This window comes from Humulus lupulus, chromosome 6 (assembly GCF_963169125.1).
Source record: "Humulus lupulus chromosome 6, drHumLupu1.1, whole genome shotgun sequence".
NCBI lineage: Eukaryota > Viridiplantae > Streptophyta > Magnoliopsida > Rosales > Cannabaceae > Humulus > Humulus lupulus.
This window is the reverse complement of record NC_084798.1, coordinates 42,086,273-42,100,967: the sequence shown is the minus strand read 5'-3', so window position 1 is coordinate 42,100,967 and position 14,695 is coordinate 42,086,273. Positions and strand designations below refer to the sequence as shown.

The following is a 14,695-nucleotide window of genomic DNA, read 5'->3' as shown; positions in this document are numbered from 1 at the left end:
AAAGTTGGAGAAAGACTGTTGAGGATTAAGCCAACTTGAGTTTCCTCATCTATTATGGCTCCGTGCAATTCAGCTTCTTGAAAGTAGTTTGTCATCTTGATCAAGTGATCACGAACATGTTGAGAAGGTTCCATTCGAGCATTGACATATTTCTTGGAGGCCTCAAAACGAGTCTGCGCTGACTTGGCACCAAACATGTCTTGGAGTTGATCCATGATTTCGTAGGTTGTCTCGACATTCTCCTTCTTTGTCTTGAGAGTGTAGACCATACTAGTCAACATGTAGTACCGCGCCTTATTGTTAGTCGCCTGCCAACGCTCATACTTGTCTCTCACAGACTTGGTAGCTCCTTCAGTTGGAACTTCCAGGGATTCCTCGGTCATGACGAACTTGGAGTTGTCACCTATCAACACAATGTTGATGTTTTGATTCCATTTAAGGAAGTTTTCTCCAGTTAGTTTCTCCATCGAAAGTTGAGAAAGGATGGGAGTAGACACAGCCATAACTCAAAACTACAAATTACCAATAAAATAGAAATCAATCACATTTGCTCAATAAAACTTCTATTCACACAAATTTCAAGAAATAGCACAACATATACTAAAAATATGTAAGATATGAGAAAAAATACCAAAAACAATCATATCTCTATTTCTTTAGGTTTTTAACTAATCTATAATATCCTTTTCCCGGTTGGCGAGAGTCAAAAATACCACTAGTTAAATAGAGTTGTAAACTCATTTAATAATGGAGAACCTACTATTCGATCAAAATAAGAAAAAAAAAAATCTCTTATTTTATGAGCTAGACCCACGGTTTCAATAATCATAGATTTTAGTCCTAGTAGTCACCGTAGGGGTGAGTCTAGTAGAATTTGACCTATAATTATTTATCTTTCGAAATCTAATTTTGTCAAAATAACTAATGAACACCTTCTGTAGGAGGACGGATCAAAGCGCCTCGAGGCCTCATTAAACTATTGACTATGTTAAACCAACGGTGGAGATCGAATAAAATTCTCAAAATAAGCTCATTATAAAATTAAAATTAGTATTTTTATTATTTATTTTTAGAAAATTAATGACTATGGTTTTCAAAAAAAAAAAAATTAAATCGATTAAAATTTTTAAAACCAAAGTACTATAATTTCTTATTAATTCTAAAGTGTCACATTGAAACAAATTCAATTAATTTAGAATTAATTTGTTGCTAATTAATATTTAGGTTTAACTAATATAATGAACCTATACAATTAAGTCAAACTCAGGTAAATGAGCCTTAATAATTAGTCTTGTATGGAGTAGGGCTGGGTCCAGTATGTCGTTCCCACTACAAATGCCCATATCTTCCATACAAGGTCAAAAAGACAAGAATTTAAACTTTCGTTTTATTAATTGATTAGGCCCACTATAGTCATACAAAGCAAATGTGCCTTCACAAGTGAAATAACCCACAAGAGAGGAATTTAAACTTTACATTTTCTAATGGGCCCAAATAAAACCTATCATTTTATGAATATTTTATTTGGCAAAATACCATATATCTAACAAACATATGGGCCACTATATGCATCTAAGCCCAATTGCAAAAATACCACATATAGTGCAAACATACATATTATAATTGGATGGGCCTAATCATGTTACTATATGAGCAATTCTATGAATTTATGCAAAAATACCATAATTTATTTCATTTGCAAAAATACCACAATTAATTATCTAGAATTTATAAAAAAAATTCAAATTAATTAAATTTTTACAAAAAATAAGTCAATTTAAATTAAATTTATCAACAGTTAACAATAGTTAATTTAAATTTCATTTATCAACAATCAACTTTGTTGTAGGTTAATTTGATAAAAAAATATATTAATTTAATTTAAATAGGATTTATCAACAATTAACCAAAGTTAATTTAAATCCCATTTATTAAAAAAAGTTTATTAATTGGCTGAAAAAAAATGATATTTTTCAAAATTTAACCAATTTTAAATTTTAAAATCAATATCTAATCTATTTTCCAAAAATATATTGTGTTGTTACAACTATTATCTAATATTTTAACCATTTAAAAATAATAAAATAAAAATAGTTATAACAACCCTAAAATATCTCAAATAGTTAAGCAAATTCAAATATCCATAAAAATATCTAACTAATAATGTTCAAATTTTAAATAATTTAAATATTAAAAAAACTATAGAATAAAAAGATATTTATATTTTCAAATAAATATTTAATAAAAATATCAAGAATTTAAATGAAAATATCTTAAATATCTGATATCATAATTCTAATATTTTAATATAATAAAAAATTTAAAATTAAGTTGTTAGTCTATTTTTAAATTTGAATTTGAATTTTGTATAAAATATCTAATTATTTAAATCTCAACTAACAAAAATATCTTATTTAAAAAAAAATGATAAAACAAAAAAAATATTTTTGGTTTTGATTATAAATTAATTTATTTATACAAATATTATTAATTTAAAAAAAGAATTGAAAAAAAATGGATGAATAGTACCCGTGGTACTGTTCATCGTGATGGTGTGCGTGGGCACGCACGGAGGCGCGCGAGTGGTGTGCGGGCGTGCGCGCGTGTGCGCACGCGCATGGGAGTCATGCCAAATTTTTTCAAAAATATTTTTTTAGCAATTTTTCAAACCAAAACCATTTTCTAATTAATTTTTAACATGTTTTACACAAAAAAAAAACATATATAAAAATTAATAGCATAGAAAACATAACAAAATAACCTAAAAATTGCTAAAATTCACATAAAATCAATATGTTCATAAAAACATGAAAACCATCCAATTATTCAAACATATCAAAGAATCCAATTTTAAACATGTTCATGCATGAAAATAAAGATTAACAAATGCTCTGATACTAGTTGTTGGATTAGCTTATACATGATATTTATTTATTTTCATTATATCTAATATTAAACAAATTAATACGAGATAGCCTAAAACATGTTTCTAAAATTGAATTCAAAGATAAACAAAGAATATAATACTTACAGTATACGCAGCGGAATTAAATAGTTCTTCCTTCAGTTTCTCTAACTCTTGTATCCTCTCAGTCGCAGAGTATTATCAAGAAATTGAACCGATCTTCTATTTTCTTCACAATCTTCCAATGTATCCTTAGAACCACCTAGACTAGTGTGGGCAATTCTCAACACATGAGATAGATATAGAGAGAAGAAGAGAAAATAACAAAGAAGCTTAGAAAATGACTTGTGTTTAGAGAAAATCTAAAACTATCAGAAAATCTGACTTGTGACTTATCAAACTTATGTTTTGACTTCTCTCTAAGCACTCCTTTTATAGACTCAATTATGCTATTTAATTTAATTAAAAAATTAATAAAATATTAGCCATTTTGAAGCCCTGGGTCGAAATTATCATGGGCTATAGGCCCGTGAAATTTCTCATTTGATTATAAGCCCATTCGACTTAAAATCAATGCCTGCATTATTTTCTATTGATTTAATTAATTAAATAATTATTTAAATCCTTTATCAAATTAATTATTTATAATTTGAACCTTGATTTAAACTTATTTATTAATTTAGATACCAATTTATCTTAATTAATAAATCTGCCATAATTTCTCTTTTCTTTTCAAAATTACACAACTCTGTGAAACATTCCAAAATTGACCTGGTCAACTTTGATAATTCTAATTGATGATTAAATCAATTAATTGAGACTATCTAGATGATTTTATCTAAGGTACAATGGGGACCATGGGCCTATGAAATCAAGCTCCAATAAATTATCATAAATCTAACAAATAAATTTACTAACTTATTAATTTTTCGTAACTCCACTATAGACTTGGAATTGCACTCTTGAATTCATAGAACGCTCTATAACAAATATAGATACGCTATTAATTATCCATTGTTACAACTATAATTGTCACTCAATCCTCTATAGACGGTCTACAATGAGATAGAACTAAAATACCGTTTTACCCCTCATTGTAATTTATCCTTAAAACACTTAGTTCCTTGTAAATGATATTTCAGTAAACTAATTTAATTACTGAAATGAGATCTCTATCATTTAACATCTTAAATCAAACTAAAAGGAAACCATCGTTTCACTTCTTCATCAGAAGCTATAGATGTTCATATCTATGATTAACACTCCCATTCAATTATACTATCGAGTTCCCAATATGTAAGTATGGGCTAGTCCGTAGGGTAAGCTGGTAACGAACAAGTCAAAGAACTCAAATAATACAATCAGTTAGAATACTAACCACTCAGAATTGAGATTGAATTGACCTATGATCAACTATATGATATGACTAGAATAGATAATAACTGTATGTTTACTTATCTTATCAACTGTCAATATCGATCCTGTTCGATGTAACAAATACATCCGATCTTATCTACTTTGCTAATGTTCTGGAAAGAACATAACACTGTAATGTGTAAGTAGATCATATCGTAGATTGGCAAGTTAGTGTAAATCCGGTGCACTGACTAATCTTAGGACTAACTTATTTTGAACATATAATCATATTTATATTCCACTGTGATTACGTCACTATAAATAAGATTAGCTATATGCTCGGGATTTAATAGAAGTTTATATTAAACAAATAATCATGAAAATAAAACATGTGAGCAAAGTGATTGACCAAGTCAAAAAATGATTTCTATTCTTTTATTGATAATAAAATGAGATTACAAAGAATTTGAGTTTTAATTAGGGCATAAAACCCCAACAGAAAATGGCCTAGCCAATCGCCCTAACCAGATGCACAAGTCAGACGAACACGCACCGCAAGGATCTTATAAAGTCGCTATTAGACGTAGCTGATCCTCGAGGAACCTCGCCAGTCGCTGATCACCGGCCGCTGAAGCCTCTCGCCACTCGCTAGTGGCTCTTGCCACCCGAGCCTCCTTTCACACCCAAGTGTGTCTTCAACCATTAAATGAACAAGACATTCAGACTTCCATTTTTGGTGAGACACAAATCTGTCTCCAAGCCAAGTGTACCAAGATTTAGCCTAATCGGGAAACAAGGTGCCACCGTCAGCCCTACCCATCTCCACGGCTATAAATAGTGCAACCCGCATAGTAACAAGCAGACGAATCGAAGTATGGAGAGACCAGTCAGTAACTGTTCATTTTTGGAGAGAGCTTATACTCTCCATCACTGTAACTGCCCTAAGCGCAAGATCAAACTCAGCTTGCTCTTGAGAGTTTAAAGTTCATAAATAATACTGACTAAAGTTGGCGTAGGTCATCTTTTTTGGGTCGAACCACTTTAAATATTTGTCTCATTCATTTGTTGCTGCATTTATTTATCTTTTCTTTAGCTCAACGTTCATCATTAAAGATCTGCTCTGAGGTATTAAACACAAATGACTCTTCACTTATCACTCCGTGTGAATTGACGAAAAAACAAGTCAACAAAGGAATTTATCATGTACTGTCCATTTAAAGACCCCATTAAGGGAGAATAATTGTAATAAACCCTCATTAAGAAATTAATTGCCATCAACCATCTATAAATAGGGCTAGGGCACACTTTTTAAAGGATCCCAATTTTTTTTGTATTCAAAGCATTGCCAAAACACTTATTGAAAAACCTCCATAGAAGCTTGATACCTCCAAGCTTTTATCATCCTATTACAAGTGCTCGTGTATTAAGGTTTATTCATAACTTGAACCACATAAATCTCTGTCTCAACTTTCATTTCTTTAAGCTTTATTATAATTAATTGTCTGAGAAAAAGCTAGTCAACATAAGTTATTTTTATATTTTTATATATTTTTATACAATTTTTACTATTTTTCATAATTTAAAATCAACTTATATATATTATAAAATAACAATAAAAAAACTAAAATTATATAAAGAGATAGTTTTTTATTAGATAAAATTATTTTTTTGATTTTAGAATTAATTTAAGTTATTTTTATATATATTTTTTAATACAATTTTAGTTATTTTTCATAATTTAAAATCAACTTATATTAAAATTTTAAATGTTTGAGTATTTAAGTGTAACATATTATGAAGTTTTGGGTGATTTTGCTGTAAACAAAAAAGTGCAATTATTTAAGTATAACAAATATAAAATTTGAGTAATTTTGCCAAAATTTTTTTTTGGGTAATTAGGTATAACAAACCATAAAAATTTGTAGCTTAGCAGTAATTATTTTTTTTTTCTTGACAAAATTTTGGCTATGTAATTAAAATTTGAAAAAAAAGAAAGTACACCAAGGTGTATATTTAAAAAATAAAGAAAACCTTTAAAAAAAAAAATAAAATAAAGAAAACCAAGGCGGCGAGCCCCACTCACCTATAAATCGCCGAGTCAACTCACGAGTTAAGCAACATTTCGGATTGGGTTAGTCGCCTCGTCTTGTAGTTGTATCCCAAGCTATTTGCCTATCTTCCTCCCTTCTCTTCCCCATTTGTTTGGTATATAAGAAGCCCCAATTCCCCTAACCTTCGTTCTTTCTCTCTGCTTTCTCTCTCTAGAAAATCATCTGTGGAGAGAGAAACTGGCAGCCAGCCACTAACATATGAGAAAATTCTAAACCAATTTTCTCTCTATCCAAACAGAAAAAAAGAAAAAAGAAAATAGAAAATGGCACACGCTGTGTTTCATACAGCTCAAATTATGCCAATCAACACGCAGGTTACAGCAAAACCTAAACCTTTATCGTCTTTAACGGTCCACAAACTTCTATGTCCAATCCAGCAGTTGGCACTTCCCATTGCTGGAAGGCTTCGGAGATGTCCTACCGTGAAGGCCTCTGGTGCTTCTTCGTCTTCTTCGGCTGTGGAAGATTCCATGACTCTTTTAGAGCGGTGCTTCGTGGCTGAACAGGCGTCGTCTATGGGTCCGGTTATGAAGGACAAGTTCGGTTCTTTGGGTGCGGTAACCCTTGAGAAATCGAAGCTCGATTTGACACAGAAGCAGTCCAGGACTAGCCCTGAGGTCAGTCATTTCTTCTCCTCTTTTGCGGAATTTTTTGGGATTTTGATGTTAGGGTATTGTTAATAATTTATAAGAAAGTGAAGAATGAAACTTTTCATTTCTTTGTTTTTAACGAAGAATTTTGTATTTGGTAGTGTTATTGCAAGTACAATTCGTTAAAAAATTGGGTATAACCCTCAAAGACAAAAAAAAAAAATTCAATAGTACAAGAACATAATCAAAGGTCTGCGATAATGGAGTACGTCTAATCAGAAAAGGAACAATACCAAAAGCAATAGGTAGAGGGTGACTGACACTATGTTTCCAAACCAAAAGTCTAAAATGGTGGATTATGGTATGTGAGAAACTGGTTGGTCAAGTAGAAGATGAAAGAGAATCTTGCACATGGAATAAAATAAGTTCTCATTGAGGAGAGACAATGAAAATTTAAATGAATAAAACGTTATAGAATAATATTAGGGCATTGTTTACAAGTGGTCTAATTTTAAATTTATGGGAATAAATTAGTGAAACTTTTATACAGAGGAATTCCCTCTTGAATGTTTCTGAAGATAGTTTCTTTATATTAGAACTAACTACATTAGTAAGTGAATGTGATAATTTTCACTTAATAAGAACATTTGTGGGGATTAATCAGTTATATATAAGATCAAAAGGAAGTGTACTGAACCATTTTGTAGTAAACAAGGTGTGTATTAAAAATGAAAAAGAAAAGAAAATTAAAATTGAAAAAAGGAACTGCGGACATGGTTGTGTAAGTAACAGAATTAGAAAACTTGACTGGTTTTGTTTTATTTGAGTATTCATCGTTTTATAAATAAAAATAACAACAGAATTTGTACAACGTGTGTCCATGTATCTTTAGTTGAGTGTTGACTGATGTATAAGCTCTCAGGTTCTTACAATTTAAATGACATATTTGAGTGAGCTTCATTTACATATCGTCTATTCTATTCAAACTACTCTTTGCCTTATGGAAAATGATTTTGAACTGCAGACTGCCCTTGGAGGTGGTGGTGGAGATATTGGAAAAAAAATCGATCATGGTGGCGGTGATGGAGGAGATGATGATGGTGGTGATGATGATGATTATTTTGATGACTTTGATGAAGGTGATGAGGGAGATGATGGTCTGTTTAGGAGAAGAATGTTTCTTGAAGAGGTTTGGTTGTGAAAAATTTGCATTTAAAAATATATATATTTTGTGTATGGACATTTTCTCGTTTTTCTTTTGCTATTGTTATATTTCTATATGTATTCACAAGTTTGTGCTTGTTTTCAGCTCTTTGATCGGAAGTTTGTTGATGCCGTGTTGAATGAGTGGCAGAAGACAATGATGGATTTACCTGCTGGGTTTCGACAAGCTTATGAAATGGTGTGGTACTTGTGTTATTACTTTGGCTGATGAATTTTGCTAGATATGCAGATACTAATTGAATGGTGCATGCAGGGTTTGGTCAGCTCAGCTCAAATGGTCAAATTCTTAGCAATCAATGCCAGGCCAACCACTACCAGGATGCTTTCCCGGTCACTTCCTCAAGGATTGTCAAGGGCTTTCATTGGCAGGTGATTTTGATAAGCACTACCATTTTTCTATTGCAGAATCCACCAAGGATAACTTTTTTTTATATCTTTGCCATACTAGAAGTTTATAGAACTTTATTATTAGTTTTGGAAATATCTGTCATTCATTTCTAGTTCCAAAAGGAAAGAAATAAAAAAAATGTCAAGGGTCTGATTGGTTCGCGATTAGAAAACTGTATTTTTGAAAAGTGAGATTCTGAAATGAAAATCTGAATTTAGTGACTAAAAATATGTTTCTAAAAATGTGATTGGTTCAATATCAGTAAACTGTTTTTGAGTTTTAAAAAATTGAATCTGTCATTGGTATTAAATTTAAAAATATAACAGAAACTGAATACGTGATTGGTTCAGCTGAATTTGAATATTATTTTAATTTTATATACATAAGTTGTATAATATTAAATTTTGATTTATCAATAGATTTAATTAAGTAAAATTTAATTATATTAATAAATTAAAATTTAATAATAGTACATTGATTAAATTCATAACAATACTGTATTGCTATTAATTTTAATTTTTTTTTCTAAATTAAAGTTACATACGTACAAATATATGAGTTTTTGCCACTTTCCCATAATTTTTTTCCCAACTAAACTCCATAATTCCACACGGGTGCACTCTTAATGGTTACTACCCATGAATAATTACTTTAATATTAGCTATTAGATTAATATCAATGGTCCATATTTATAGTTGTTAATTAATATTTCTAAAAATAAATTTGATTTTTTCAAATTTTTGGAAGAGTGACCTGATAAAAAATTGTGTATTGATTATAAAAATATAATATTGTAAACTTTTTATTTTTCAATTACATGTCAATTTCTAAATATAGCTAATATCTCTCATTAGTTGGAAACAACATTAATTATGGAAAAAAAAATAACGAAATTTGAAATTAATGTAGAAAAAAAATATTTACGTGTTAGTGACTTGCTATACCAAGTCACTATGTTGTCACATCATCATAATTGTTAGTACCCATCTATAGGTAATAACCATTGAGAAATCTTCCACACATATATATATATATGAACATGGCGAGTTTGGTTGACAGAAGAGAAATTCTTTCTCAAATAGTGGAGGGAAAGGAGCAAAATGGAAGAGTAGAAATAATTTGCTTTTAGAATTTTTGAGAATAACTTTCACAAAATAAAGAAAACGTCATTTTATTGTTTTCAATCTTACAACATAAAATCTGAATATAGATTTGGATTTTGTTTTCAAAAACTAGTTACCAATCACCTATTATTATGGGGCCCACAATTTTATAGTTTTTGAATTCTTAAAATAGGATTCAAACTCTCAACCAATCAACCCCCAAGCTATCCGAATGTTTTACAATTTTCCATTTTGGTTTCTTCCAACTGATTATAACCTTGATTGTTTTTCCATTTTATTTTTTATTTTCATCTTCTAAAACTTTCTAGAGGAATAGAAATTACTGATGCCAAATCACTGTTGCTTTAGATGAGTTATAGTAGATGTGATTATCAAGCTTTAGCTCCCCCCTCCCCAATACTTCTCTATGTAGTTAGAACATTTTATTTAAGGTTTTGAGTCGAACCCTTATCTCAATATATCAAATTTGCATACAAGATATACAATTTGACTTTTAATCACCAAGAATAAAGAACTTTTTTCTCTAAGTGCAGTTTGAACTATTGATTTGCAATATATGAAGTGAATCAAAATCGAGAAATCCACCAATTCAATTTTGACTACCTTCCTACTGATATAATTCCAGGAGTTTAATTCTGAATTTTATTTGGGTTTTTGCTATAAATTCTAAATGTTTTCTAAGTTGTTATTTTTATTCTTAGGTGCTATCTAATATTGTATGTTATGCAGGATGATTGCAGATCCTGCATTTTTATATAAACTTCTTTTAGAGCAGGCTGCAACAATTGGTTGCTCAGTTTGGTGGGAGGTGAAGAATCGCAAGGAAAGGTATGAATATTGTACAAGGAGTTTTTGTTCATTTATTTCTTGCATTTGTGTTTGTTTATGATATTGAAGCTAAAGATGATTTCTTTAACGTGATATAGGATTAAGCAAGAATGGGATCTGGCACTTGTTAACGTGCTCACAGTAACAGCTTGCAATGCTATTGTTGTTTGGTCACTTGCTCCATGTCGCTCATATGGAAACACCTTCCGGTTTGATTTGCAAAATACATTGCAGAAGCTCCCGAACAATATATTTGAAAAGAGCTATCCAATGAGGGAATTTGATCTACAAAAGAGATTTCACTCCTTTTTCTTCAAGGCGGCTGAGTTGTGTATGGTTGGACTAACTGCTGGAGCAGTGCAAGGTTCTTTATCAAACTACTTGGCTAGCAAAAAGGAGGGAAGGTATGGCAGGGACCATTAAAATTCAAGCATATATCTAGTTATAGTCCATCTAATATGTAATAGTTTATAGGGCATATGATGAATTTTCTGAGGTTATTGTTTGAAAGATCATCATCAACTGGGTAGGTAGAGTGCTTTATTAACAAAAAAGAAAATGGTAACTATATGATATTGGGGATAATGGGAGTAGAGCTTTCATAGTTGGGTCAAGTTGTTCTAAATTGTCATCATTTTGATGATTTGCAATTGGTTATCTGTGATGATACCTAATTTAGATGTTGGCAATTTATAACATGTTTTGCAGGTTGTCCGTGACGATCCCAAGTGCAAGAACTAATGCTCTTGGTTATGGGGCTTTCCTTGGACTTTATGCGAACCTCAGATATCAGCTTTTATCTGGTTTTGATAAAGCCGTGGTCAGTTATTTTGATGTTATTGGAGTGGGACTGGTTTTCAGCACAGCATTGAGGTTATTCTCTACCAGAGCACTCATTAAGTTCTCATTTACTGATTGGCTTTTATATGTTGTAAATTTCTGAACTATCCTTTTTCTTTAATAAATTAGGATTATATTACCATTTGAATTTAGCTTTTTTTGGCAATTTTTTTTCTCTTAAAAAAGTACAGGTGGGTTGCTAAGTTTAAGGTATTTGTTAGGAACAATGCTTTATGATAGAAACACAAACACACAATAGATACCAATTGATGTAACAGAGAGAAAGATAGTAGAAAATCTGCTACTGTTTTATTCAATGCGATAGAAAATCAGTACAAGACCCCAGGATGAGAGCCTGGTCTCTCAACCATCACTTCCCAATTTTCCCAAGGAATGCTTACAAAGCCCAGCCCCTTTATAGTTAAATCCCTGCTACATGGGCAGCTTGCTTATAACAGAAATCAGAAAGTAATCTCCTATTCTGCCTTGGCTATTTGTTTGTCCATGTCATCTCCTCTTTTCATACGTCTAACATAGGTATATTTAAAAGGTCTATCACTTTACAGGAGTTCATTTTCCAAATTCTACCTTCAATTTGATTGGAATTAGTAGTACTTGTCAGTATATTGCAAAGTGAATAGAGTTTTTTATGATGCAAAAATTATACCTGCTTAAAGCATCTAATACTATATACCTTATTGATTAATGAATATCTGACATTTTGAATTATACCTTAATGTCAGTATACCTTATTAATTAATGCTTATATAGAGTTTGAAATTAATGTTTTTTATGCTTGTTTTGTTACCACGGTATTCCTCCGACAAAAGTGAGTGTTCTAAATAAATTTGAGAGGAGGTCAGTCTATGACAAAGGCCTCTGTCTCTTTTTCAAAAAAAAAAAAAATTGTTTATCTGACATTTTGTTTAATCATTTCTCTTCTCTTTATATCAAATTAAACCACGTCAACCTCCATTACTGAACTTCCATCAATACCTATCTATTTCATTATCATGAATCCCTAGGCAGTAGAGTTCATGTGATACAAGAAAGTGAGATTTTTATATGGATATTGCCTTCTTTGAATTTCTTGTGGCTAGGATAAGTCTATTTGAATTTGCTCACTAAATTAGCCATGGGCTCTGTTTGAAGACCTTTCCATGATTTTTTATTTTCAACTTTGCATGCGGTGAAATTGAAAAATTGATTTTAAATGTAAGATCCTTATATCTTAGACTTATTTAAAGTTGTTCATTAACTTTAATGCTATGTCAACTCTTCCTCTTATTGTTGTGAGCATTCGTTCAGATGTCTTTTGGGGTATCCTCACACGATATAGAGATATTAATGTACCTATGTTCTTATATTTTGAAAGACGGTTATTTGCTCTGTGATACTGGAATTTGATCCATTCTTATGCTAACTTTTGACTGCTCAGAAAGTGCATTAGTCAATTGACGTTTGCACTGATAAAAGCTGATATTCATTTATAAAATCTTCCCCTTCTGTTTGTACAGTATTAATTTTCAATTGATATGCAAGCAGGATTCTGAATGTGCAATTGGGAGAGTCATCGAGACTGGCATGGCTTGGTGTAGAGGCTGATCCCCTGGCTAATTCGGATGGTCTTTTGAAAGCATACAATAGGCCTTCTGAGAATGTTGATCAACAGTCGTCTTCCAAATGGTTCATATCGAAGAACGCCATGGTATCTGGTCTAGGTCTTCTCGGCATCAAACAATCAAATGTTGACTCTGCAGCCGATGGTGAATCATCAGCCCCCAGAGCAAAAAGAAAGAGGGTAGTTAGGAAGAAGGTGGCTGCTAGTTCATAATTTAATGAGATCACCATCAGTCCAATTTTGCCTCATGAGAAAAGATGCAGCTTGCTCGCCAAATCACGGAGTGATCGTCTTTAGTAGAAATTTCTTTTTGCTGTAGCAGAGGGTGTAGCTAAGTGACAAGGCAAAAACAACACAGTGAGAAGAATCTATTGGGGGAAGTCTTAGTTATTTTTCTCATTTGGGTGCTTATATTCCCATATTGCAATCCTAATTGTATGCTGCTTATTGAATTCGGGTTTGAATGTTTCATATATATTTTTTTCCCACCTAGTGAATTAGAAGGTTATCTTTTGAGATGAACATTCGCATCTAATAAATCATTTGGTAAATGCGCTGTTTTGGTAGTTGAATTTGGAACGAGTGTTTCTTCAAGAAAAGTATATAAGAGTCACGTAGCCCATATTGGGGATTGTTGCATCCATCTATTCTGTGTGCGTGTTCCAACTTCCAAGCATAATTTATTTTGGTCCGTGTTCAAAATTCATCTAACTAATTTAGTATTTTATTTTTACAAAAGATGAAAAGAAATTGTTGAGAAAATATATAATGTGTATATAGTAATTGTGTGAATTTTAGGTCGCTTATCTATTTTTAGTAAAGAGAGCAATCATGTTATTTTCTTTTACTCCAGTAGCAATCATGTTGTTAGTAAAGAGACCATTCTAATTCTCTTTTACTCCAGTTCTTCAATATTGTTTTACAGTCCACTCCTAACACCAGATTTATTTTCTTTAGGGAAGCTACAAAAAAAAAAAAAAAAAAAAAAATCCATAATGGCCAATATTGTCAATTATATAATACAAATGCACAATATTCTTCTAGCTACTGGAAAAGACTTAAATTACTCCTAAGTGAACATAATATAACAAAAAATCATTACAAATTCGCTCATTTTACAAATCTTTGAACTTTTGTAATTACAAATTTGTTTACATCATCAATTTTTGCTGAAATGTAAGAAAGTTTAGGAGAGATTTTTAATAAAGTTGCGATGCCAAAACTTCAAAGATAATTTGTAAAGATTTTTAATTCTTTGTTTTCTTTAGGAATCATTTGTTATTTTATACTTAAAGGGTTATTAAGTCTTTTCAATAACTAATAAAAAGATAGTTTGTGAGAAACATTTGATTATATTTTTTTAGATGGAGAGGTTTTGAATAAAAATCCTCAGCCCCCAATTAGCTATTCCCCTATGTTTTCTACTCACGTGATTTACATCTCTCTGTTAGTTTAGTCTTCCCAATATCATACCTTCAAAAATTTGAAATAAGAAATACTTTAAATATATTATAATAAATCTAATATGTATGTCAAAAAATGTAAAACTCTTTTTACAAATTAAATAAGACGTGTGATAGAAAAACTCACTAATTGAGGGGCCCTTATTTCCAGATTTGGTAATGGTGTCTTTTCTAACTTCCTTTTTCATATATATTCCTTTCTTGGTAATTTTTTTTAATATTTAAGCATATGAAATGAAATGTCG

General features: G+C 31.0%; 1 protein-coding gene across 1 annotated transcript; it reads left to right on the top strand.

Annotated features, from left to right (window-relative positions):
• The first annotated feature begins 6,465 nt into the window (after positions 1-6,465).
• On the top strand, positions 6,466-13,559 carry LOC133782100 (protein RETICULATA-RELATED 1, chloroplastic). Its single transcript, XM_062221290.1, has 8 exons — positions 6,466-6,989; positions 7,987-8,151; positions 8,272-8,364; positions 8,440-8,555; positions 10,428-10,526; positions 10,625-10,930; positions 11,235-11,399; positions 12,912-13,559. Exons 1-8 carry the CDS (start codon positions 6,636-6,638, stop codon positions 13,198-13,200), a joined length of 1,587 nt encoding a protein of 528 aa, XP_062077274.1. The 5' UTR covers positions 6,466-6,635; the 3' UTR covers positions 13,201-13,559.
• The last annotated feature ends 1,136 nt before the right edge of the window (positions 13,560-14,695 follow it).